The following is a 27,389-nucleotide window of genomic DNA, read 5'->3' on the forward strand; positions in this document are numbered from 1 at the left end:
AGTGTGGCCGGCAAATTAGCGTGTGCTATTACACCCGTTAAACTGCTAGCGCGGCTTCGTAAAAGGAGCCCTATATGTTTAGTTGTATAAAATTGTTTTATTTTTAAATTGTTGTACGCATTGAAGAACTGGACATTGCGTGTATAACAAATTTTTAATAAACTTGAAACTTGTGGTTTTTAAGTGAACCACACTAAAATCCAAAGAATCTGACTATAACACAAGTCCATATACAACCAAAAAAGGTTGTCTAGAGAGGTTATTGGGGTCTCAAGCGCTCATGGCTATATGCCCGTCAATCACATCAAGGCAAATAACTACCAAGTAAGCTATCATCGATCCCTTACACTCTCCTCTCCTATACTTTTCATAATTTAAATAATTTTAGTAATTTAGTAATTTTAATTTTGTTATGCCATTACTCTCCCATTGTAGTTATAATTATAAGGTACTTAGCTCCGTTGTGGACTCTTAACCTGGGCCAGCTTAGGGCAAAAAAGAACGACGGAAGATCTCCGTTTCGCTCCCATCAACCATGAAAGAACTTCATCAAGGCAAGTGCCGAATGCCAACACTGTGAATAAATGTAGAAATAGTAGTTGTCTGGATGGTAATAAAGCTTTTTTTTCTTTTCAAAAAGACGCCTCAGCCCCACCACTCCACCGCTTATAGTATTTCATACCGCGGGAAGCATATTGTGGTGCTTCATCATTGGCTGTCGATTTTTGAAAAAAGTTTTTACCTAAATTTTTTCTTTTTAGTGTTATTGTGTAAATTATTTAGAAAATAAATGTTTCAAAATATTTTTAACTTATTTCTCTTCGTCTGTATCATCTTTGTAAAATTTTGAAAATAGATAGTACTTATCTCAGCCAAAAAACCCAGGGAGTCAGACCCGACATGTTTCACACGTCCTGGTGTTTTATCAAGGGTCTCCCAAGGGTGCCGCTGTCATCCGACTCCTATAGTTTGGGAGACCCTTGATAAAACACCAGGACGTGTGAAACATGTCGGGTCTGACTCCCTGGGTTTTTTGGCTGAGATAAGTACTATCTATTTTCAAAATTTTACAAAGATGATACAGACGAAGAGAAATAAGTTAAAAATATTTTGAAACATTTATTTTCTAAATAATTTACACAATAACACTAAAAAGAAAAAATTTAGGTAAAAACTTTTTTCAAAAATCGACAGCCAATGATGAAGCACCACAATATGCTTCCCGCGGTATGAAATACTATAAGCGGTGGAGTGGTGGGGCTGAGGCGTCTTTTTGGAAAAGAAAAAAAAGCTTTATTACCATCCAGACAACTACTATTTCTACATTTATAAGATTTGACTGGATATACCACATTTATATTTTTGCCGCATTTTTTAGCTTTAAGTTAACACTGTGAATAAAGCATAACATATCACTAACTACTCTAATCAATTATTATTTTAAACAAATATGATTATAAATACTCATGCTTAAAAAGGCTCCATGGGACCACTTCAGGTTATACTACTTAATGATCAAAACCTTAAATGTAACGTTATATTTTCTTAGTTACAACTTTCCTGACCATTTTTTCCTTAATACTTTACATATCTTTTATTGCCTCGGCTGTTTACACAGTTATTTACTGTTTCTTATTTCAGATATTCAATTCAATAGTTTTAAGTGAACATCATCTTACTCAGAGCTATTTATTTGTTACTATTTATTATTTGGTTTTATATCCCATCCTCCCAGGGGAGCTCAGACCGGGTTACAAGTTTAACATCCATATTCAAGTATTTTTATACAAGGTGTTGGCAAGCATGGCATGGCAGGACATTTACTTATTTGATTTATTGATTAACCACTTATATCCTAAGTGGTTCTCAGGTACTTTATCATATTTCCCTATCTGTTCAGACGGGCTCAAACTCTACAGTACCTGGGGCAATGGGGGGATTAAATGACTTGCCCAGGGTCACAAGAAGCAGCGAGGGATTTGAACCCACAATCTCAGAGTGCTGAGGCTGTAACTAACCACTGCACCACACACTCCCACATTGTTTGACAGGGATGGCAAAACATAACATGGTATGTGAGACATAGCATGACAGATATTGTGTTACAAGCGTGGGCAACATAGCTCTGCAAAGCTGGTGTTATGTATACATGCATAGCATGGCATGGCAAACCTAGTGTTATATATAGTGCTTGCCAGTTGGTGAAGTTTGTGGGTTTTACATCTACTGCGTAAACCATCCCTCTGTGTTACTGATTTATGTGTCCATTCATTCATCATTTAGGGCTCCTTTTATCAAGCAGCGGTAGAACCTTTTACTCAGGCTGATGAGGTAAATACTTCGATGCTCATAGGAGTTCAGTGAGCGTTGGAGCATTAACCTTGCCGGCCTGAGGTAAAAGGCTGTACTGCTGCTTCATAAAAGGAGCCCTTAATATTGGGTATTTGTTTTTAGTTGTATTTGAGTGTCATTTAGATAGTTTTCCATTATTTTTTATATGATTTCTCTTATGTTTTAGTTGTAGTTTGGTGCTTTGCTATTTGAGATACCTAGAGAATTGCTTTTAATTTTTAGGCCCGGATTCTCTAAATGGCGCAGGCCCAAGCTCAGTAAAAAAACAACAACTGCAAAACCCCCACCATTTAAACAATGTTTTTAACTGAGTTTGCCTACTGGCGCCCTAAAAAATTGGTGCTAGAGTCATGCCTCCGTAGGCGCTTTAGGCTGCCTAACACCAATGTGGGCATCGCTAACGTCGGAAGTGGCATCAGGTGGCCTAAAGTGCCTACAGAGGCGTGATTCACATCAAAGGTAAGCACCGGAAATGTAGGCCTGGAAAACCCGGGCCTACATTTCCAGGGCCTACCTTTGCTGGAGGCGCAAGTCTGTAACCAGTGCCATCACATGATTGACACACGATCAGTGGCCACTTCTAAGGCAACCACCAACACCAGTTAGAGAATCTTGGCCTTAGTGTGTGTGTACAATATTTATTTGTTATATGATTGCAGTTTCATTACCTCTGATACAACCTGTGTACAAATAAATACTTTTATTGTGATTTTAAGGTCTGCCTTCTAAGCACCAGTGTCTGTCTTGACCCTCTAACTTCCCCACTGAGCCCAGTGTGTTTATGTGCTTTCTTGTCCAGTTTGTCTGTCTTGATTAGATTGTAAGCTGTTTTGCACAGGGCCTGTCTCTTCTATGTCTTGATGTACAGTGCTGCATATGTCTAGAAAATTCTTCTTCTTTCATATTGGATCTAGTAGACCACTTGCCTTGTCTTCTTATGCCAAATGGACTACACCTTGCTCATCCTCCTCCCGGATTTGGGAACACCCTCATAGGGAGGACCTTTATATATTCCTTTGATTCTTGCTGCAAATGGAGGCCCTCTTATGGGCCTAGAATATGGCACAATTCAGTTTTAAATGTGTTATACTCTGAAGGGTTACCAGCTCAAGCAATTTTTTCATGCAGTCATGTGTGCTTTTAACCTGGTTATGAATGGCTCAAATTCAGATCTTACTTAATTAATCAATCAATCTTTGCTGCCTTAAATTCAAGTGAATCTTAAACCTTGGTTTTTAACTTTTGCAATTCAGAAAGAGATCAGTTTCTGTAGCCATCAGGCAATGGATACGGGAACTAACGTACACAGTCAGTAATATCCTGTAAAAGCGATTCTCTTTGTTTTGCTGTAGTCTGATAGATAGATTGGCTTGGCCAATCACCATCTGTTACACCAGAGGCATTGAGTACAGCTGCGCCAATTGCATTACTTTGAATATTTTCTTCCTCCTCTGCCACATAACTAACTGGGCAGCGGTGGCACCGAGGGTACCGACCTGCAAGATGGAGGATCATATTTACATTTATTCTCAAAATACATTGCTTTGTTTTATAATTTCTTAATCTTTTCATTTAAGTGTGATTTTGCCAGGGACAGGACTTTATCCTTGTCCCTTTTTGTTGCCTCTTGGTACCAGACATAATTTTCAGCTTTAACTTTCCCTGTGTACAATTTACTATTCCAAACATCACTCAAATTGACAAGTCTATTTACGTTGAAGGGTATTTCCGTGGGAAACTGCACTCGACTTGTCACTGGTATAATAATAATGCCATTTGTCTGAATACTTGTTTATATTTCTTCCATAATGTAAATTGCTTGCTCTTCAAACCAGAAACCCGAATTAGCAAAAGCATGTTTTAGCTCAACAACTAAGACCTTGACTTCCTGTGCACTCAAAGAATCTCTGTAGCTCTGACTTTAGGTCTCAAAAACAAAATAATGGGGTAAATATCTAACTAAAATTTATCAGGGGAAATGTCTCAATATCATCAGCGTACAAAATAACCCCTTGTCCGAAATGATAGCAGTGTTACAGTAGTCACACAAAATTTTTAAGAAATTTGCTCATAGAAAGATAAGACTATTATAGATCAAATTTTGATCCCATTGGACCATGTCTCTTCATAATTATAGTCCATTTCATATCTCTAAATTCTCCAGTAATTACTATGAAATTTTTGATTGTTTTTTTTATTTGATATAAATAACACTGCTATCATTTTGGACACTGTGGCTTATTTTGTATGCTGCTAATTTTAGTTCTGTAGCCTCTTTCTCATATTGACTTGAATGATTTATTGATCCATTGCACGTCTGCTTCTCAATCACTTCTGCATGAGCATTCTCCAGCACCGAACCACAATGGGCAAGCTGCAATGATCAGGCAGTATCAAATGGCTCCAATATTGCCACCTCCTTACCAGGATGAACGTATGTTTGAAAATTGCTCATTTTCCTGCAGGCTGCCATTGTCACTTATAATTGTGCTCTCACCATTTGGAACAGTGAATTATGTGGTGGAATGGCACATAGTTTATCTGAATTGAAATTATCTGCATATTTTTTCCTCAGAGCTCTGCAGTCACGCTGACATCCTAAGGGGATGTAACTTTATTTATTTATTTTCAAGACTTATAGACTACACAATCTAAAATCCTTGGCGGTTTACAATAAAAACATGCACAATATAAATTCAGAAACAATAACATGACAAAAGACAATTACATGACCCTTTTCCCAACTTTTCAGAATTTGACCAGTTAGCATGATGCAAAAATGACCAGAAATTGATTATGACCGAGTTGTGCAATTGTGACTGTAGTTCAGCTCCTAGAATAAAGGTCAGGGAGCTGTATGTTCAAACCACGTCGGGGTCACCAATGGAAGATAGGCTGGGGTCTTCCAATGCTTTTAAATGACCTCACACTTGACAACTCAATTGCTGTAAAATATATGTATATTTAATAGTAATCAAAAGTCAGCTTACAAAATATATGGTCCAAAGAAAGGACAAAGTAACAGCAATTGAGCCAAAAAGATGGGAAAAAAACAGAGTGCCGGCACGTCTGTGCTTATCCTGTCCGTTCTAACCTTATTACCAATTTTGCTTGACCTTTTATACACAAACCTAAAAGCCTGGGGTACAGAGTACTGCATAGCTACTAGTTACAAACTTATTTTTAATTGGCTTTTCACACTTTATCATATTTAATGACTGGATGATTTACAAATAACTGCAACTGAGTCATAATGAAACTTGGTGTCAAATATGACTTCTCTGTTTCCCCTGACAGTGTGTTTTCATTACTAAGGTCAATGACCCTTTGAGCATTGGCCCCTTCCTCCTCCATAGATATGTCCTTCTTTTTGTTTCAGCTTGATTGTAGATATCAGCAGTTCCAGGGCAATACATGTCATGTTGACCTGTTATTGTGGCGTTATCTTGTGACCCATGTACTTCATAGAAATTCTCTTAATAGGTTGCTGGTAATTGTCAACATCAGCAAATATTGCCTGCCTCAACATCTGGGTCAGAGATGAAGTGCACAGTTTACAGAACCTATACAAAAGTAATTTATATGTTCACATAGTCCACTTAGCACTGTATGCAGGGCTGGATTATAGGGTAGGCCCAGTTGGCATGGGCCTAGGGCCTGAAATGGTCAGGGGGGCCCGCCGGTGCAGTGCTTTAGGGTTGTTTGAACATCTTACTGGCTGCAGCGTCATCACCCCCCCTCCCCCGCCAACCCTCCCATGCGAATCCCGCCGACCCTCCCACCACAAGATGACCAACAAACTTTCCTCTAGCAGTGTCAGCAACTGTAGCACTTTAAGGAGGCTGCTTCGTGGCGTTCTGCTGGTGATTTCCTCTGCCGCATCACTGATGACATCATGATGTGGCAGAGGGAATCACCAGCAGAAGGCCACGAAGCAGCCTGTTTAGAGTGCTGTGGCTGCCGTCGCTGCTGGAGGGAGGTTTGTTGATCGTCTTGTGATGGGAGGGTCGGCGGGGTTCGCAGGGGAGGGAGAGATGGGAGAGTCTGAGCTAAGTGTTCTCTTTCAGAGGGGCCCCGGCTGCCATGTCGGGGGCCCCTCTGTAAAGGAACATTTTGACTACTGGGGGGGGCGGGGGAAGCGGTTTGCCCTGGGTGCAGCAACAGTGTTTACAATTCACTGCTGTTGCCGGCTTTAGGCCTTTCTCTCTGCCGGGTCCTGCCTACTTTCTGTTTCCCAGACCAAGGGAAAAGGAAGGAGGAGATGTCGGAGCATGGAGGGAGAGGGAGAGATGGAAAAAAAAGGAAAGGAGACAGATGCCAGAGAATCAGGGAAGGGAAGGAGACAGAGATGCCAGACCGTGGGGTGGGAAGGAAAGAAAGGAGAAGAGAGAGATGCCAGAGCACAGGGGAGGGGGTAGTGACAGAGAGAGAAAAATGGAGAGGTGGCAGAGCTGAAATCAATCATGTACAAAGGAGAGACGGGCACAGGATAGATAGTTTATGGAAGGAGCATAGAAAGAGGGAAGATGCCATATGGAATGGGGAGAGGGCGGAAGTGGATGAAAGGGACAGAGAGAGAGGGCAGACAGTGGATGGAAGGGGTTGATACTGCATGGAAGACAGAGAGTACAGATGCTGGCTAGAAAGAAGAGAGTGAAGATAAGATGATCAAAGCAGAAATGACAAAAGGTAGAAAAAATATTTTTTTGTTGCTTTAGAATAAAATAGTATTGTAGTTGTATTGATAAAACTTTTATAAACAGAAAATAAGGTAATCTTTTTATTGGACTAATCTCAATACATTTTTTACTAACTTTTAGAGACCAAAACCCCCTTTCTCAGGTCAGGACAGTATAATGTTACAGCAGTATACTATATTGACCTGAAGAAGGAGGCTATGGCCTCTGAAAGTTAATTGAAAAATAGATTAGTCCAATGAAATGGTATATTTTTATTTTCAATTTTTGTTTTATTTCTATTTGTTAATTTGTAAAGTGGTGATTGTTTGTCAGTTTCTTCAAATTTACATCTGCTATATTTATATTTTGACCAACACACAGTTTAACCTTTATCTACATATTTCTATTTTTAGTTTGTGATCACTTATTCCATACTGGGTGAGGGTGTATCTGTGTTCTGTGTGTACGAAAGACTTGGTTTTCTGTTAGCATTGACTAGCCTTGTTTGGCGAAATGCATCAGGCATGATTCTTGGGAGCACCTTGAATAAACCTGATTTGAATCTTCTTATTTTCTGCCAATCTTCTTTTGTTTCATGTTGGATTCTTTGGTGGACTGCTTGCCTTGCTGTTTCGTTACAAGTTAACATACATGGAGTGGAACGTACTAGAGGAGTTACAGATTTGGTTGTTCATACATACGTATGCGTTACGGTTGGTTGACGTAGAGCGAGGCAGTTGAGAGGTTTATAAACTTGGTTATTAATATAGACTTATATTTCAGATAGTATATTACTGCTTTACAATATATTTGAACACTTTTATATATGTATGGAAAGGGTTCAGAGTTAAAGTCCTGGGTAAGTAGGTGGGAAGGAAGGGGGATTTGTTCAGAGATGTTTGGGGGTTGCATAGAAGAAAAACTGTGCACTGGTATGCTAATCTTTGTTTTTTAATTTAAAAAAAGAAATACAAGTGGAAATAAAGAAGTAAATGGGGGCGGGACAGGGTTAGGGGGCCTCGAAGAATTAATCCTGCCCTGACTGTATGTCTGGGGTCTCTAAAATAGCTCTCCTGAGGGTATTCTCTTCTCATTTTTCAAAGCAGGAGAAGTTTCAGTCCATTGTGGGTTTTTTTTTTGGGGGGGGGTTCAGTCTGTCCGCTATCTTAACATATTCTTTTGTCTACAACAGCTACTTTACTGGTTGACGTGTGCACCACATGCCATAAAAATGCCACCTGTCAGCAGAAGGAGGGTAAAAACGTCTGCATCTGCAATTATGGGCTTGTTGGAAATGGAAGGACTTTCTGTCAGGGTAAGTTAAATGACTAATCTTTGATCAGACGTGTAGCAATTTTGCAGTTTCTCTTGTTGGAACTAGTGAAAAGAACCTAAACATACACCATGTGATGAGTTCTGTCAGAATTTTAACAACACTCCTGGTGGGTTGTTATTTATTTTTTTTATTTACATTTTGTCCTAAAATTTATTTCATGAAAATCTGGCATAAATGTTCATCAAGACTGCAACTTTGTGTTTCTAGCATTGCTTTACATTTTCAGCACTATCCCGTGGACTCGGTGTTTAACTCGGAGCGTTGTATATATATTATAGCGCTTAGGGCTCACTTTTTCAATGCGGATTTGTGGGCACCATATATTGAATTTGGTCCAGGGGGACCCGCTAAAGAGGTGGTGGTACTAGCCCCACTAGGAAACAGCGATCACAACACGATCCAGTGCAGGCTAGAAATTGGATTATCAAAGGTGAAAAGAACCACAACGACGGCACTCAACTTCAAAAAAGGGAATTATGATGCCATGAGGAAAATGGTAGGAAAGAAACTCAATGGCAACACAAGGAAAATGGAGTCCGTAGAAAAAGCCTGGACCCTACTCAAGGGCACTGTGCACGAAGCACAGAACCTGTGCGTCCCCAAGTTCAGGAAAGGGTGCAAAAAAAAAAATAGAACAAAAAACCCAGTGTGGATGACAAATTCAGTGAAAAAGGTGATAAGTGACAAGAAAGCATCGTTCAAAAAATGGAAAAAGGACCAAACAAAGGACAACCAAAAGGAGCACAAAGAACACCAAAGGGAGTGTCACCGAGTGGTTAGGAAAGCAAAAAGAGAATATGAAGAAAGACTGGCGGGGGAAGCAACAAACTTCAAATCATTCTTCAGGTACGTTAAGGGGAAGCAACCAGCAAGGGAGAAAGTGGGACCCTTGGATGATGGAGACAGAAAGGGAGTGGTAAAAGAGGAAAAAGAGATAGCTGACAAGTTAAATGAGTTCTTCATGTCAGTCTTCACGAGGGAAGACACAACCAACATTCCGGAGCCCGAAGAGATCGTAAATGGAGATCAGGATGATAAGCTGGTCCAACTAGAGGTAAGCCAAGAGAATGTCCTCAGGCAGATAGACAGGCTAAAGAGCGACAAATCGCCAGGTCCGGACGGCATTCACCCAAGGGTACTCAAGGAACTAAGGCACAAAATAGCAGAGCCACTTCGACAAATAAGCAACCTATCGTTAAAAACTGGAGAGATCCCGGAGGACTGGAAAATAGCAAATGTCACGCCCATCTTCAAGAAAGGTTCAAGGGGTGACCCAGGAAACTACAGGCCGGTGAGCTTGACCTCGGTCCCGGGAAAGATGATGGAAGCGCTGATTAAGGACAGCATCTATGAGCACATCGAAAACAATGGACAGCTAAAGTCGAGTCAGCATGGCTTCTGCAAGGGTAGGTCATGCCTCACAAACTTATTGTACTTCTTTGAGGGGGTAAACAGCCAGGTGGATAAAGGGGAATCCATAGACATCATTTACCTTGACTTCCAAAAAGCCTTCAACAAGGTACCACACGAAAGACTGCTTAAGAAGCTATGGAACCACGGGGTACAAGGGGAGGTCCACCGATGGATCAAAAACTGGCTGGCAGACAGGAAACAGAGGGTTGGAGTAAAGGGCCATTACTCAGACTGGCAATGGGTTACGAGCGGAGTTCCGCAGGGGTCGGTGCTGGGACCGCTCCTGTTCAATATATTCATTAACGACCTGGAGGCGGGAACAAAATGTGAGGTCATTAAATTTGCGGATGACACCAAACTATACAGCAGGGTTAAAACCACGGCAGACTGCGAAGATCTCCAAAAGGATCTGACGACACTGGAAGAGTGGGCCAAAAAGTGGCAAATGAGCTTCAACATAGGGAAATGCAAGGTCATGCATGTAGGGAAAAAGAACCCGATGTTCACTTACAAAATGGGGGGGATCACCGCTAGGGGTGAGTAACCTTGAAAGAGACCTGGGAGTGATGGTAGACACAACATTGAAGGCGTCGGCACAGTACGCCACAGCCTCAAGGAAAGCAAACAAAATGTTGGGTATCTTTAAAAAGGGTATCATGACCAGGACGAAGGAAGTCATCCTGCCACTGTATTGTGCAATGGTGCACCCGCATCTGGAATACTGTGTCCAGTACTGGTCGCCGTACCTCAAGAAAGACATAGCAGTACTTGAGGGAGTCCAGAGAAGAGCAACTAAAATATACTGACAGACTAAAAAAGTTGGGGCTGTTCTCCCTGGAGAAGCGGAGACTTAGAGGAGACATGATAGAAACCTTCAAGATCCTGAAGGGCATAGAAAAAGTAGACAGGGACAGATTTTTCAAATTATGGGGAACCACAAGTACAAGGGGGCACTCGGAGAAATTGAAAGGGGACAGGTTTAGAACAAACGCTAGGAAGTTCTTTTTCACCCAGAGGGTGGTGGATACATGGAATGCGCTTCTGGAGGCTGTGGTAGGTAGGAGCACGTTACAGGGCTTCAAAGAAGGTTTGGATAGGTTCCTAGAGGACAAAGGGATTGAGGGGTACAGATAGGAGTAGAGGTAGGTTATAGAAATAGTCAGGGACCACTGCACAGGCAATAGGCCTGATGGGCCGCCGCGGGAGCGGACCGCTGGGCGAGATGGACCTCTGGTCTGCCTCAGCGGAGGCAACTTCTTATGTTCTTATGTTCATTATGGCAGTCAGGCTGGCACACAGAAGCGCCTTGCCCTCTGATGCAGCCAAGTAGGGGAGACAATAGACAGGAAGAGATTTTTGGAACTCTGTCTCCTTCGCACCCTAGGCAGTTCCACTGCTCGTGCAGCCCTCAGGATATGTGAGTGCAGAGACCTAGGGCTCCTTTTACAAAGGTGCGTTAGGGCCTTTAACGCGCGGAATAGCGCACGCTAAAATGCTGCGTGCGCTAGCTGTTACCGCCTCCTCTTGAGCAGGTGGTAGTTTTTTGGGTAGCACGCGCTAATCATGCTAGCACACCTTTGTAAAAGGAGCCCCTAGTAGTTTCATTCATGCTGGAGATAATAGGGGTCTTTGTAGGTTTGATACCTTAAAGAACCTATAAGAGCTATATCATATCCAGATCTGATTATTATTATTATTATTAATTTTTTTTAGGATCCAAGGTTTATGTTGAAATGGTTTTTATTGAAGACACTTAGAAATCCACAAGAACAGTATAAACAAAGGAACCTGTGTCAAACAAAATGGTTTTTACACAGACCCTCCCCCCCATTCCCCATACAAGGTCTACAAAACCCAACAATATGGATTAACAACACTAGTAATCAGAACAGTGCAACAAGGAAATTCCTGCAAACCCCGTCATCCACCCCTCAGGTCTCACCTCTCCCCATCCACCCCCCCCCCCCAATCTTCCCCTCCCTGCTATACATCCCCAACCCCCTCTCCCCCCAGGTGGCTAACAAAGAAACCAGGATATCTAGATAACCCACAAATCCTATTATAGCTCACTGAGCAGATAACTGCGCCCCCTAGAATGTTTGAGGATCCATTGTTTAATGGGTGGCCACTAGGCCCTACAGGGCTGAGCCATATTAGTTATACTGTTATCATCAAATCGGTTAGCTTCTGTGTATTGTAAGCCACATAGATTATAATGGGGCTGTACATGAATAAAGCAATTAACACACTAAACATTTAAGACATGAAAAATTTTAATCACAATTAACACAATTACCTGCTCCTGTAATGCCCCACTGCTTCTCCAGGTCAGTGTCGTCATCGGCATGATGCCCAGCTGGCTCTTTTGGAAACAGAAAGGTCTGTTGGGGTGTGACATCACTTCTCCTGGGAACTTCCTGCTTTTGACAGAACCAGCAGCAGAATGGTGATGCCAACCTGGAGACAGAAAACATGGTAAATCCTTCTCAGGAAAAGATGCCACTGCCTGTCCTATCATGGCTCTTTTTAGCAACGGAACCCAACCTCAGGCAGACTTGGGAGTTTCGGCTTCTGCTCTGTTGCACAGGTACTGTGAGATCATAGAGGAGATGGGGAAGAAGGGCAGGGTGAATACTACTACTACTATTTATTATTTCTATAGCGCTGAAAGGCATACGCAGCACTGTACATTTTAACATACAATAGACAGTCCCTGCTCAGAAGAGCTTACAATCTAATTTAGACAGGACATTTCAGGGTTGGGGAGGTTATAGTGGGTATAGGTATCTGACAGCAATGAGGGTGAGTTTAAGAGTTGAAAGCAGTTTCAAAAAAGTGGGCCTTTAGCTTGGATTTGAACACTGCCAGGGACGGAGCACGACATATTGATTCAGGCAACCTGTTCTAGGCATATGGCGCCGCAAGAAAGAAGGGAAGGAGTCTGGAGTTGGCAGTGGAAGAGAAGGGTACAGATAAGAGGGGCTTGCCCGATGAGCGAAGATCATGGTGGAGAGGGAGGAAGAGAAATGCACGGCTGGCCGGCGGGAGGGAGCTGCTGGACCGCGTGAAGGGTGCTGGGGGTGGGGGGATGGAGAGGAGAAGACGCTGAAGACGGGGACGGGGCGGTGAAAGGGAGAGCAGGGACGGTGACAGGGCGGTGAAGGGGATGGCAGAGACGGGGACGGGACGGTGAAGGGGACGGCAGGGACGGAGCAGTGAAGAGGATGGTGGTCCAGGGATGAGGCAGTGACGGGGACAGAATTTTTCCCCGTGTCATTCTCTAATTGGAACCCCCTTCAGATCTTTCCATTTGAGGAATATACAGAGATATAGGGCTCCTTTTGTGCCTGCGCTAGGGTTTTTAGCGCAGGCACAAAATTACCATGCTCGGGAATTTAATGCGCGCGTTAAGGCCCTAGCGCACTTTTGTAAAAGGAGCCTATAAACTATCCTTCCCTTCTTTAAAGGGTATTAAATCTATAGGAAAGCTTAGTCAATTTTTTGCCTTCAAGCTGGTAGAGATGTGGAATGGACTTCCTGATTCTATTAGACTGATAGGCCAGCTACAACAATTTTGTAAAGCCCTGAAAATTCTGCTGTTTACACAAAACTTAAATGGCTTAACTATAGTATCAAAGGACTGATGATAATCCAGCTTTTTTTCTCTATGCTCTCTTTCTTATGTACTCTAGTCTTAATTACATGTGAACCGAGTCGAGCTCCGTTGGGAGATGACCCAGTATATAAATTGAAGACTAGATTAGATTAGATTAACAATTAGCATGTGCTAATTCCTATTTTAAACTGCTATGGCAGAAGGGAGCATGAAAGAGGCAAGAACTGGCCCTTACAGACAACATGGAGATCATTACTATTTAACATAACAGTGGAGCAGTTATTAGAATCTCAAGAGGTATATTTTCCATGCCACTATAATAACATTTTCTTTGTAACTGCACAGCCAAAATGCTGGGAATGCTCCCAGCGGTTAATGCAGAGTTTTACATTTAATGCATGTTAGCGGTGGTAATTACCTCACTTAGTACAGCTTAGTAAAATAGGCCCGTGATACCTTAAAGTGCCCCTGACAATAGATTCTTAAATCTACAACAGCTGTTGTGTATCTTTGAGGATTCTTTAAATATTTTTAAACTTTACTATTTTAAATATTTACCAACTCTAAACCACATATACACTTAAGGAAATAGTTCAGTTATACTTAATTGTAAATCTTAACAGGCACTATTGCATAAGTTAATTTAAACTTGACTGGACACAAGGACGGACAAGCATCTCAGCACAAATCACAGTATCTTGCAAAGTGTTCTAAAACCCCATGGTAATGAGTAGTAGAACAAAATAGCTACCGTAATGCTCAAGACAAAGAACAACATAACTTTTAATAAAACAGCAATAATAAGAACATAACTGCCAAGCTTGCTCTGGCAAATGGTCTGTTGAGTCTAACATTCTTTCTCTGAGAGTGGCCATTCTGAATCATTAGTTAATGGAGAAGACAACTTCTTGTTCACTTCTGAAGCATCTGTCCTCCTGCTGCCATCTCTTTCTTCCTCGGTATCCATTCTTTCTGCCTTCTTCCCCATAGTATTCCCTCCCCCCTCCTACTTTTCTAACATGTTTGTCCTGCCTCTCTTTCTACTTCCTCTCAGTGTCTGCCTCCTGGTGTTCCCTTTTCCATCTCTCAATCTGCTTCTCTCTAGAATTGCTTTAGTATCTTTACAAAAGCCGATTGCGGAGGGTGGGGTAAATTTTCCCAACTTTTATAGGTATCATCAAGCCTATATAATGTGTCAGGGAATAGTAACATAGTAACATAGTAGATGACGGCAGATAAAGACCCGAATGGTCCAGCCAGTCTGCCCAACCTGATTCAATTTAAATTTTTTATTTTTTATTTTTTTTAAATTTTTCTTCTGAGCTATTTCTGGGCAAGAATCCAAAGCTTTACCCGGTACTGTGCTTGGGTTCCAACTGCCAAAATCTCTGTTAAGACTTACTCCAGCCCATCTACACCCTCCCAGCCATTGAAGCCCTCCCCTGCCCGTCCTCCACCAAACGGCCATACACAGACACAGACGGTGCAAGTCTGCCCAGTACTGGCCTAGTTCAATATTTAATATTATTTTCTGATTCTAGATCCTCTGTGTTCATCCCATGCTTCTTTGAACTCAGTCACAGTTTTACTCTCCACCACCTCTCTCGGGAGCGCATTCCAGGCATCCACTACCCTCTCCGTAAAGTAGAATTTCCTAACATTGCCCCTGAATCTACCACCCCTCAACCTCAAATTATGTCCTCTGGTTTTACCATTTTCCTTTCTCTGGAAAAGATTTTGTTCTACGTTAATACCTCCCCAAGCTCATGGAGCATCTTCCAGACTGGCTATATCTAGAATGGAAAATTATGTCCCCTATGCGACTATCGCATGTATTAAGTATCAGACTACCTAGATATGTTAAGGACAACATAATTTTATTGGATACATGGAAAACAATTAAATTTATTGATAAACTAACAGATGTTCCTATAATGAAAATCTACTTTGCAGTCCTTATGGTTAAACTCCAAGATTCAAGTAGGCGGTGCTGGGATTGCCTGGAAGAATTGGATGTAGGCAGATATTCGGACATTGGATGATGTTATATCTAATGAGAAACTGCTTGATTTTTCACAGCTGCAACAATCATTTGGCATTCTAAAGTCTCAACAGTATAGGTGGTTGCAGTTGAAGCAGGATATTCAGAGTGGGTTCCCTGAATGGAAAAGTTTAAAAACTTATTACTAATCTAATCTAATCTAAACCTTAGGTTTGTATACCGCATCATCTCTACATTCGTAAAGCTCGACACGGTTAACAAGAGTTAGGGTAGAAAGGAACTCCAGTGGAGGGAAGAGGCAAAATGAAGAGAAAATTTAGAGGACTAGAATAACCAGAGAGGGAGGAGGAGTTACATTTTTGAGAATAACCAGGTTTTCAGATGTTTATAGAAGAGTTGGAGGGAGCTCAGATTCCTATTGTTTGCTTGGGTCCCGAACGTTGTCCCAACACTTGTTTGCGCTGTGCTGCCCTTCAACCTCGAGCCCTTCGCTGACGCTGTGCTAAAATTCTTCAACTATTTGGCACTATGGAGCAGTCTGCTGAGAGGGTCTCGACCTTCCAAGACCTCGACCCCGACACCCCTAGTTGCCTCGACTAAGGCCTCGACCTTGGCAACTTCGGTCTCGAAGGCCTCGCCTGCAGTCCCTTCTAAGTCTTCATCTGTGGGTAAGTCTCCTGTTTCTCCTTCAGGTACCCTTCCTAAGAAGCCTCCAGAGTCTCAGGCATCCCAGGCCGTGCCTACAGTCCTGCCAGCCTCTTCGAGACCTACAGCTAAGCGTGCCTACAAACATAGGGAATACTCATCCTCGGTCGCCCTCTTTGGAGCGCACTGCTGCATCTTCGAGACCTGATCCTTTCGTCTCGGTGCCTATGTTCGAGGACATGTTGAAAGCCATTCTGACCACTCAGATTTCCTCGGTCATGACTCAGATTTCCTCGGTCATGGCTCAGCTCCTCCCGGCCTCGACCCTGCTTCCTACGAGCCAGCCTGAGCCTCAGTTTGCGCCTCCTGTTGAAGCACCTCAAGGCAAGCCTCGGAGTCTCGTCAACCCACCCACCTCCCCTGGTTGGCTTCTTGCTAGCTATCTGAACTGAGGTACCTCACAGGAGACGCACGCCCTGACTCGGGCGGGAAGGCACTTACGCATGTGCGGTGCAGCACTCATAAGCTCTTACAAAGATCTTCAAGCAAGTCTGCTTGTGAGGCTGTCCGCTGCAGGGCTTCGTCGGTGACGTCACCTACCTGTTGAGAATATCTGCCTGCTGTCCCTGGATAACAGCTGTTACGGTAAGTAACTGTGCTTTCCAGAAAGATCTAGTAGGACATCAGGCCACCCAGTGGTACAAATTGATTTCTGAATTTTTAAAAAAGAAGCCAAAAAATAGTCTTAGAGATATTTGGAGCATCGAGATAAAACAGTATATTACTATGTCTTGTTGGCCACAAATTTGGACTTGGAGGTTGAAATGTACAACGTCAGCATCTATGAGACAAACATGGACTGCCACATATTCCCACATGAACACTTCGTGCTAGCAGAATCTTCACCTCGGTCATACATGCAGAACATGGAAAGACTCGCCTGATGCAGAATAGGGAACCAGAAAAAATATACAGACACAACCTGAAATGAAGATCCCCAAGAAAGCCAGACTCTGTAAATTGCTAAATAGAAAAATAGAAAATATGTACATTTTCCCCAAAGCGTACATATTCTAATCAAGTTTCAAGTTTTTTTATGGCTCGATATACCGGCCATCACATGTATCTGGATGGTTTACAATATTAAAAATTAGAAAAATCTAATAGAATTTAAGATTTAAAATAAAAAGGGGGTAAAAATGTCATTCTTCCTGTCCTTCTCTATCTACCTGGAACTGATCTTTATCTAACTGGCACTGATTTTTATTTTCTTTTTTTCTCTTCTCTGCCTCTAAAGCCACCTATGTATGATTTTTACCCCTCATTCTCTAATCCTAATTAGTTTCTGTCAGTCTGCTATTCACCCTCTATCTTTCGCCCACTCCTTAGTTCCCCATTTCCACATCTGTACTTATCCTCTTGGCTCTCATCTACCCTCCACTGCCTTTCATCCCCTCAACCGTCCCAGTTCCATCTTGGTCTCTCCTTCCTTCCCATGTGTCCAGGATATTCTGTGTTTTACCTTCTACTCCATTTCCTTCTGCCTTTCTTTGACCATTTAACTCCATTTTCACCCTCACTCAGTTCCTTCAGAGACCTATCTCTCTTTTCTCATACCATTCTACAGCTCCTCATCCTGGCCTTGGTCACACATATAGACAGTGATGTAGCGAGGGTAGGTGGCACCCCCCCTCATCTGTACTTCCCCCATACCTTTTTAAATTTGCTGGCACAAACAGCAACTTCAGCCTGCTGCACGCACGGCCTTGGATCTCCCTCTGACATTACTTCCTCCCATTCACAGAAACAGAAACATGGAGGCAGGTAAAGGCCAAATGGCCCATCCAGTCATAAGACTCATTGGACAGTGTGGCCATTATAGAGACATGATTCAAGTCCATGTCCACCATTAGGGCTTCTAGATGAGGAATTTTATTGGCTAGAAGGTTTTAGATATATAGTTGGTTGAGGTAATAAATAGAAGGAGAAGAGGTTATACTGTAATGATACACTACATTTTTCTGTGGCAGACAAAAGAATCCTAATTTAAAAAGTGTCAATAAATATGTGGGCAAGTGTTTAAACTAGAGCAGTGTCTCTCAAACTGTGGTGTGCCCCAAGAGATTCCAGAATTTTTATTTTTAAAAATTCCCTTCATAAGTATACACTAGAATACATGACATGTGCATTGCATATGCAAGAGTCTGTCAATGTTATGAGCATCTGTGTGCGTAAAGATAACAACCGCCCAGACAAGCATAATTTTTTGACGTGATTGGTCCTTGAAAACGAACAGCAAGTAATTTTAATTTAATTTTTTATGCAGTAATTATCCTAACGTGAGCAACAAAAGGCTTTAGTACTGTTACTGTTTGGATCTTCTTATCTTTGCGAACTTGGATTTTCGGTTCTGATAGAAATTAAATTGAAAACAAAAGAGAACGACTGCAGATGGTGGATGATGAAATACGTGTTTGAGAGACGCCACGTTTATGCTTCAACACTTTTGGCAACAGTACTAATTAAGCGATTTCTGTCCCACAATGAAAACCAGCCTAGCGGCAAAAGTAGAGTCTTTACAGAAGTTTTTTTAAGTTTCAAGTTTATTAGTTTTTAATATACCGACCATCAACAAATATCTGGCCGGTTAACAATAAAATTTAAAAGGGTAAAAAAGATAAAAGATAAAATAATAGGCATTTAAAAATAAATAGAGTGAACATAGATAACATCAACTAGACAGACTTGAAAGTGAGGGTCAAAGGGAAGGGAGGGGAAAAGTTACATATTTGAGAAGAAAAGGAGAAAGTGGGAATAGGATAAAACAAATAGGGTAGGATCGCTTTGTTAAAGCGGTTGGTTGCTTAAGAGAGAAAAGGAAGTAAAAAAAAAAAAAAATTTTTTTTTTTTTAGAAAAGGAGAACAGAAGGTAAGTCTAAACACAGCCGAATGCGTCACGAAATAAAAAAGTCTTAAGGCTTATCTTGAATTTGTCTAGATGTTATTCATCGCGGAGTTGCTGTGGCAGAGAATTCCATAACGTTGGGGCCTGATGGGCCGCCGCGGGAGCGGACCGCTGGGCAAGATGGACCTCTGGTCTGCCTCAGCGGAGGCAAGTTCTTATGTTCTGTTAAAGGCATTACTCTCAGTTAATAGAGTGGAGCAATCTGTGTTTTGGTGTGATACACATTAATCCACTTCACTGTCGTTGATATGGATAAATCTATCCATATACAATTATACATGAATATTCAATGGCAGCACTTAACTTGGATACTGCTGCTAAATATATGCATAACTTTACATGGAGATTGTAAAGAGGTGTCTTTCTTCATATAGGACTACACTGAATGCATGCTTCATTAGGTCAGTGATGTATTTGTTTATATCTCCTCAGATAAAGATGAGTGCCAGATTGGAGCCAACAAAATCTGTGGTGAGCACACAGCATGCCATAACACATATGGAAGCTTTTATTGCATATGCCTTGAAGGCTACCGTCCATCCAATGATAATGAGACGTTTATTCCCAATGATGGCACTTTCTGTACAGGTAAGTTATTTTAGTTAAACCATATGCTATACTGACAAAATGTTGGCATCGACTGAAGTGTCTGATGCAACATAACGTAGGTACTCGGAAAACCTCTTAAGTTAGGTGCTAACATTTACATGTCTATTATGGGACCAGTTCTATAAAGGGTGCCAAAAGTTAGTCGCCAATAGGGCTCCTATAGCACCTATATTTTTTTCCCCGCTGTTTATAGAATATCCTCCTAAGTGCTAAATTGATAATGGTGCCTGGATGCCCAGATTCCATTATAGAACACCAGCATACTGTAAGTTAGAATTTATACACTATCATTTAGGCATTCCCACTTAAGCCATACCAATAGCATGTATAAGGTAAGCATATACAGTCAAACCTCGGTTTGAGAGTAACATGGTTTGCGAGTGTTTTGCAAGACGAGCAAAACATTTTCGCAAATCGTGACTCGCAAACCAAGCATTGACTCGATTTGCGAGTCTCCCTGCCCATGAACCGGCATTGCCTCCCCACCCACAAACGCTTCCCCCAGCAAATCAGCATGGCCCCCCCTTGTGAACGCCTGCCCCCCCCGGTGCGAACTGGCATCTCCCGCCCACCCAAACTGAAGGCTTACCCCCATCTGGCACTGGCACGCAGCACCAACCCACAGGAGGTGCTGATGCCCGAAGATCCTGCCTCTTGCTGGACTGGTCCTTAAGCATCTGTGGTAAGTTATGCACTTAAATGTTGTACCTGCCTGCTTAAACCACACTGAATATTGACCCCCATAGACGCTGCCTGTAAGAATTTCAGAATGTTAAATATGGCTTCAAGAAAATAGAATTATAGAGATTTTCTTTCATCCTAGATATAGATGAATGTGAGATTTCAGGCTTGTGTGGAAATGGAGGACGATGCTGGAACCTCCCTGGAAGTTATGAGTGCTCCTGCCTAGAGGGATATAGGTCAGAAAACGGTTCTGAATTTTTTCAGCCTGCTGAACTTCAGCAGTCATGCAAAGGTAAGATGCATGAGGGCATCTAGGGAACTGTAATAGAAAAGATTGGTTTATTATGATGCTGGAAGACTTATTTGTAGTGATTCATATATCTGAAATTTTGAAGTGCAAGTATGTCAGGGGTCATTTTATTTCTAAATTTATCAGAACCCCAGGGAGCCTCAAGGTCTGCAGTGGAAAGGTCAGTCTTAGGAATGTGCAGGGTCGATGAAGTTTGGTATAAAACATTGTAGGGCACAGAGACCACCTAAAGTTTGTTTCTGAAGAGAAAGGACATGGCAGTATTAATAGTACTATACTTCCAGTACCAATATCAATACAGTACTTATAACCCACATAAACCTTTATAAGTTCAAAGTGGGTTACAAATTTAAGAATACCTAGCAATATCTATGGAACAAACAATATACAAAAATTAACTTGTTTAGAAGAGAAAGTACAGTGTTCACAATATAATCATAAGAAGATCTCATTGCAATAAATACTTATGAAACAACCAAGTTTTAAGACATTTCCAAAATTGCAAATAGTTTACAGTTGAATGAATCATCAATGAATGTTCAATTCACATTTTTACGGCGATAAATGAAAAGGTAACCAAAGGATTTGTTTATATTTAATCCCCTTTCCAGAAAATGTAATGGCATCTGGCTTCTCAGCTGTATTGTCTTACTAGCTAGCGGAAAAGATACAAGCACGGACATTTATTACTGAGCCTGGACATATAAAATTATAAAAACCACAGTACAAATTTTAAAAATGATTCATCCCAAAGCTGTTAGAACTTTGTCTTAAGGCTCCATTTTGCTTTTCCTAATAAATGGGAACATTCTGTGTAGAGTCAGATTTTGGGAAGCAATGAAGTTCACACCTACTGTTAACAGTCTGAAGTTTCCCTTAAAAAAAATGGAAAGGAAAGAAAATGTCCTCCCAGTTCAGCCCAGTTTGTTTCCAGTGGCATCTGGTCGGGCATGGTAGTAGCTAGACTATCTTTTTAAGTCCACTTGCCTCATTGATACAAGAGCTAGGGCTTTCGGCTTATTTCTATGTGGATGACATCCTTATAATTTATCACGCTTATCCTTTAGCTCCTGCTGCTTCTACTTTGCAAACATCCCTTCTCAAGATTTTGCAATGGTTATCTAATAGTCTTCTGGTTTTAAATCACTCAAAAAAGTTGGCTGGTACTCTTCATAACCCAATCTAGCACCATCCCTCTGCGATATTTCACTCATGTTAGTTTCACATTTTAGGTATCTGGGGATCATCATTGATAGTGACCTAACCTGTGAGCTCCAGATGAACACGCTGAAATCTTGCTTTCACATCCTTAGACAATTCTGTTCCATTCATTTTTTCATCACAAATTATATTATTACTTATTTTAGTTACAGTATTAGCAGACTAGATTACTGTAGCATCACCTATGCTGGTCTCTCTACAGCTTCTGCAACAAAAGTTGAATCAGTACAAAATCTAGTCATTAGGATTCTCTGTAAATCAAGTTATTTTGATCGCGTGTTTCCTTTGCTAAAACAGCACCATTAGCTACTAGTTTCCCAAATAATAAATTTTAAAGTTCATGTGTGCCTACCTACTGGACCCTTTATTCTTTTTTTTTTTTTTTCAGTTCAAAAAAATTTTTTATTGGTTTTTGGAAAACATAAAAAACATAAGTACAAAAAGAAGAGCTTCCAAGGAAGCACAGGTTATAAACCGGGTGATGACACCCATCCAGTATATCCAATTACATAATAAGAAGTGGCAATAACAAGATAAATGAACAGTAAACAGTATATCAATCATGTTAGTATGCACATCATAAAAGCATATAAGAACGAGGAACAAACTTTGTATGGGATAGTGAAGGGAGTAAATCGAGAGAGATAAGATACAATATAGTCCACGCTAAAACAGTACACGTGTGACTGTATATCGTCAGCAGACAATGACAAAATAGTATGAAATAAAATAAAATAAAGAGAAAATAAAGGAAAGATCAAACCAGAATACTATAGGTAAATGATCCGGATTATGGTCAAGGGTCTAAGTGCTGATGTTTGCCAGAATCGACCAAGTTTTATCAAAAGTCGCTCTAGATTTATGGCGGTCATCCATATGTCGTTCAAATTTATTGTGGAGGCACATTAAATTCCACCATTGGTTATAATCTAATTTCGTAAAATCTTTCCAATTATGTAAAATAAGTTGAATGGCAAGAATTAATAAAAGGGTCAAAAGGCGGTCATGATACACAGATAGATGGGCAGTGAGTGCCGAGGAACCCAGAATCAAAATATCAAATGAGAAAGGATCAGTGATAGAGAAAATTTTAGAAATCGTGTGCCAGATCGAATTCCAGAAAATCTGCAAATGGGGGCAATCATAGAGCATATGCCGCAAGGAGCCTTCAGATGCTTTGCAAGACCAGCAAGAGTTAACTAAGGACTTCATTATTTTGGCTGATTTATTAGGAGTCCAGAAGGCTCTATGATAGAGGAAAAGAGCTGTTTGTCTATGAGAGGCTGAGTGAAGGGATTGAAATAATCTGGGCCATAACGCTAACCATAATTGCTCGGTAATAGGGGATTGCAACATCGGATCCCATTTAGAGATGGATTCGACGAGGAAAGGATATGATTTTGCCTGCATATACTTGTACCAATTGGAAGATTGACCTTTGGAAGCAGAGAAAAGTTGTATCTTTGAGTGGAGGTCAGGAGTAATATGCAAGGATGCGGGAGATGAGAACCTCGCAGTAAGACAATGATGCAGCTGAATCCAATTAAAATATTGGGTGGGAGGGATATGGAATTTTGCCATAATGTCCGAGAAGGTAATCCATTTATTCGCGTTGATAAGATGCGCAATAGTCCAGAGACCTTGCTGTTGCCAAGATTTCCAAAGTACCACGGAATTGTCAATTTTAAGTTTGGGATTATGCCAAATAGGTGCCGCTAGTGAATCAGCTAATTTGTTCTCTGAGATGGAGTCAATATGGTTAAGTGTCTGCCAAGTACTATGTAAAATCGGATTGCGTTTGGCCTCTGAAGGTAGAGGAATGGCAGGTGCATGTTGCATGATGTACGGATCAAGTAAAGAATGCTCTAAGGATAACCACGTGGGCGGTGTGCTTATGAGGAAAAGATTAGAGCCTTGAGATAATAGAAAAGCATAATGGTATTCCCGAAAGCTAGGGAAGTTGACACCTCCCTGGTCCCGAGGACACTTTAATTTACGCAAGGCAATCCGGGGCTGTTTGTTGTGCCACAAGAAGGAAGAAAGGAGACGCTCAATACGAGAATAGACGGAGGGAGAAAAAAGACATGGGAGCATACTGAGAACATAATTTATTTTGGGAGTTATCATCATTCGTATTGTAGAAAGTCTGCCCCACCAGGAGAGGTTGAGGGGGGACCATTTGGAAGTACAAGTGTGAATGATAGAGAAGATGAAATCAGAATTAAGTTTCAATGTGGATTCGAGAGTAGGACCAAAGAATAAACCTAGGTATTTAATTTTGGTAGGGGACCATATGAAGCCAGAGTTAATTGCATCAGTTTGGACATCGATGCAATTTAGCGGAAGTATTTCTGATTTAGTGATGTTTAGTTTATAGCCAGATACGGCTGAGTACTGTCTAATTTGTTCAAGAACAGGAGAAAGAGAGTCCGGGGTGATGTAGAGCAGGATATCGTCCGCATAGGCCGAGAGTTTAACTGAAAATTGGTCAGACTGGAAGCCATTAATTCTATGGTCATGTCTGATAGCCGCTAATAACGGCTCCAGAGCGAGATTAAAAAGTAATGGGGATAGGGGACATCCTTGTCTGGTGCCACGGGATGGATAGAAAGGTTGCGAGGTACGGCCATTAATCATAATCCGAGTCGTCGGGTGGGAATATAGAACTTTGATCATATCAATAAAAGGATCTGGGAATCCATACCAACGGAGAATATGAAAAAGAAAATGCCATTCTAGGCGATCAAAGGCCTTTTCAGCATCGAGGGCCATAATCAAGAGTCTGTCTGGATGAGATGTAGTGTGATGGATGATATGTGACAAAAGGCGGGTATTATTGGAGGAGTATCGGTTATGGATAAAGCCAGATTGATCAGGGGAGATAAGAGATGGAAGAACAGATTGGAGCCGGGTAGCAAGAATTTTAGCAAAGATTTTAGCATCCACATTAATTAGAGAGATGGGTCTATAGTTTTTGACATCTTGGGGGTCTTTGCCGGGTTTGGGAAACACAATAAGGGTAGCCTCTGTAAAGGAGCCTGAAGAATCGCCCTGATTGCAGAGAAACTGAAAGAAAGATAGCAAATGTGGAAGCAGAGTGGGAAGAAAGGCCTTGTAAAACTCAACAGTAATGCCATCGGGGCCTGGTGATTTATTCGAATTTAGGGAGTTAATGGCGTCCAGGAGTTCCTGAGCAGATAAAGAAGAGGAGAGAGGAGACGTCTCGGTAGGTAAGAGTGAAGGATGGGGAAAAGATAAAAATGAGATAAGCTGAGGAATAGAGGGGGAGACTACGCTGAGCCCCGACGCTAGGGCACCTCCCCCACCTCCTCAGGTTACCAGCTCCCCACGAGAGGAGGAGCTGCCGGTAGAAGGCAGGCATCTACCCTCGGAGGCCAGGGAGAACAGTGAGGGGAGCGTGGAAATGGACTCCCTGAGTTTTCAGGTGAGTCCAAAGAATATTGAGGAATTGGAAACATCAGGGACTACTTCAGGCCAGCAGAAGGATTACCAGGAACAGCTGAAAACTGGTGAGACTATTCAAACTTTTAATTCTTCATATGTTATTGAAAAACCCAGAGAAGTAACACTGGATTCAATTTGGGATTTGGTGGCTGACCTAGCCAAGTCTGTCAAGCCCCAGCTTTTGCAGCTGGAAAATAAAATTACTCTTCAAGAAACAGATAAAAAATATAAAAGTTGAAATTGGTGAATCTAAGAATTCTATTGAGAATATACAACAGGAATTAAAAGCATCAAAACAGCTTAATGAAGTAATAATAAAAGATAATACAAATATGCGTAGAAAATTGGAAACTTTGGAGAATTTTTCACGTAATAATAATCTCCGACTGATTAATTTTCCTAAGATACCCTCGGTGACGCCTAGGGATATGTTGAAACGTTATATGTTGGAGATTTTGGGTATTCCAGAGGATACATTACCACCACTTACTCAAGTATATTACCTACCAACGAAACCTATTAAATCACCATCTAAACAACAGGAGAATAATCAACCAATTAATGTTTCAGCAATTTTGGAACTTTCGGATAGAGAGCTTGCATCTCCGGCAACATTGCTTCTTACTGTGGCTCTTGCCCCAGATAAAAACTGGTTGCTTAGATTGTTCTTTAGAAACAAAATGAAAGAATTTCTTGGACAAAAAATATTAATGTTTCCAGACTTGGCACGGGAAACCCAGAGAAGAAGACGAGAGTTTCTTTTGTTGAAACCAGGAGTTATATCTCTTGGTGGGACTTTTTTTCTTCGACACCCTTGTAAATGTGTAATACAATACCATATGAAGAAATATGTATTCTTTGAACCATTCCAGTTGACAGCCTTTTTGGTAGGAACTCGGCTGGATGAAGGAAAATCAAAATCAAAGTGAAGTTCATTTGAATAATGATATCCTTCCTCAGCCAAGGGATCTTGTTTTCCTAATATTTGAATTGATAGTTGTTAGTATTTGTTACTAAGTCCGCCTTATCCTTCTTGGATCTAATTTTGAGGACTTGAGCTGAATTTAAGCTAAAAATTTTATTTTATTTTATTTGATTACCATGTATTTTACTTTTGAGTATTATTTTCCTGCTTTTCTTCAACTTTCTGTACAAGTGGATACTTGATTTATAACATGTAAAAATTTGATAAATAAATAATAAAAAAAAAAAAAAAAAAAAAAAAGACGTCCCAGGTAACAATCCAATTAGTATGTGTGGGAATGTTGAATTTGAAAAATTCTTCAATGGCAGCACTAATGCAATCCGAAAAATGGTCCTCAGCAAGGAGTGATGAATTAAACCGCCATTGCTTACTGCGAGGTTCTAGGGAGAAATGTGTGCAATTCATTGTAATGGCAGCATGATCTGAAACAGTTATGGAGTGAATGTCAGATGAAAGAATGTATGTTAAGATAGATGTGCTGACAAGAAAATAATCAATCCTGGAGTATGTGGCATGGGGGGCAGAAAAGAATGTAAATTGTTCATCATCCCTATGGTGGATTCTCCAAGGATCTGTTAGTTGTAACTGAGTCATAATATCATGCAATGCATACCATGATTTTGATTTTTTATAGGGGGCGTGTGATTTCCGGTCCCTACTAGGGTCCAAAATGAGGTTAAAATCCCCCCCTATTATTACGGGAGTATCTGGATCCTGCAATACATGGTTGGCGATATTATGAAAGAAATCTGGAGAATCAATATTAGGTGCATAGATGTTAATAATTCGCAATGCATGATCGGAAATAGAAAGCTTAGCACTTATCCATCTACCATGTGTATCATGAGAGCTAAAAAGTGTGGAAATGGAGGGATGTTGTCTCACCAGAGTAATGACACCTTTCTTACCATCCTCAGCAGGGGAGAAAAGGGGAGGAAGAAAACCACGTTTGGTAAACTTGGCAGAGTCAGCAGAATTAAGATGAGTTTCCTGTAGCAGAATAACTTCAGATTTAATATCATCCAAATATGACATTAACTTCCGTTGTTTTATTACATTATTAAGACCCTTGACATTCAAAGATGTTATTGATAATGACATTTGGAG

The 27,389-nt window shown here is 41.1% G+C and overlaps 1 protein-coding gene across 14 annotated transcripts in view; it reads left to right on the forward strand.

Moving 5' to 3' along the window:
- Nucleotides 1-27,389, forward strand: part of SUSD1 (sushi domain containing 1) — a 236,561-nt gene that overhangs the window by 6,718 nt on the left and 202,454 nt on the right. For all 14 annotated transcript variants that reach the window (XM_033926260.1, XM_033926156.1, XM_033926166.1 and 11 more), the window contains exons 2-4: nt 8,224-8,346; nt 19,441-19,596; nt 20,441-20,593. In XM_033926260.1, coding sequence (XP_033782151.1) covers nt 8,224-8,346; nt 19,441-19,596; nt 20,441-20,593 — 432 coding nt within the window. The remainder of the gene's footprint in view (nt 1-8,223; nt 8,347-19,440; nt 19,597-20,440; nt 20,594-27,389) is intronic.

The sequence above is a fragment of the Geotrypetes seraphini genome, chromosome 1 (assembly GCF_902459505.1).
Source record: "Geotrypetes seraphini chromosome 1, aGeoSer1.1, whole genome shotgun sequence".
Lineage (NCBI taxonomy): Eukaryota > Metazoa > Chordata > Amphibia > Gymnophiona > Dermophiidae > Geotrypetes > Geotrypetes seraphini.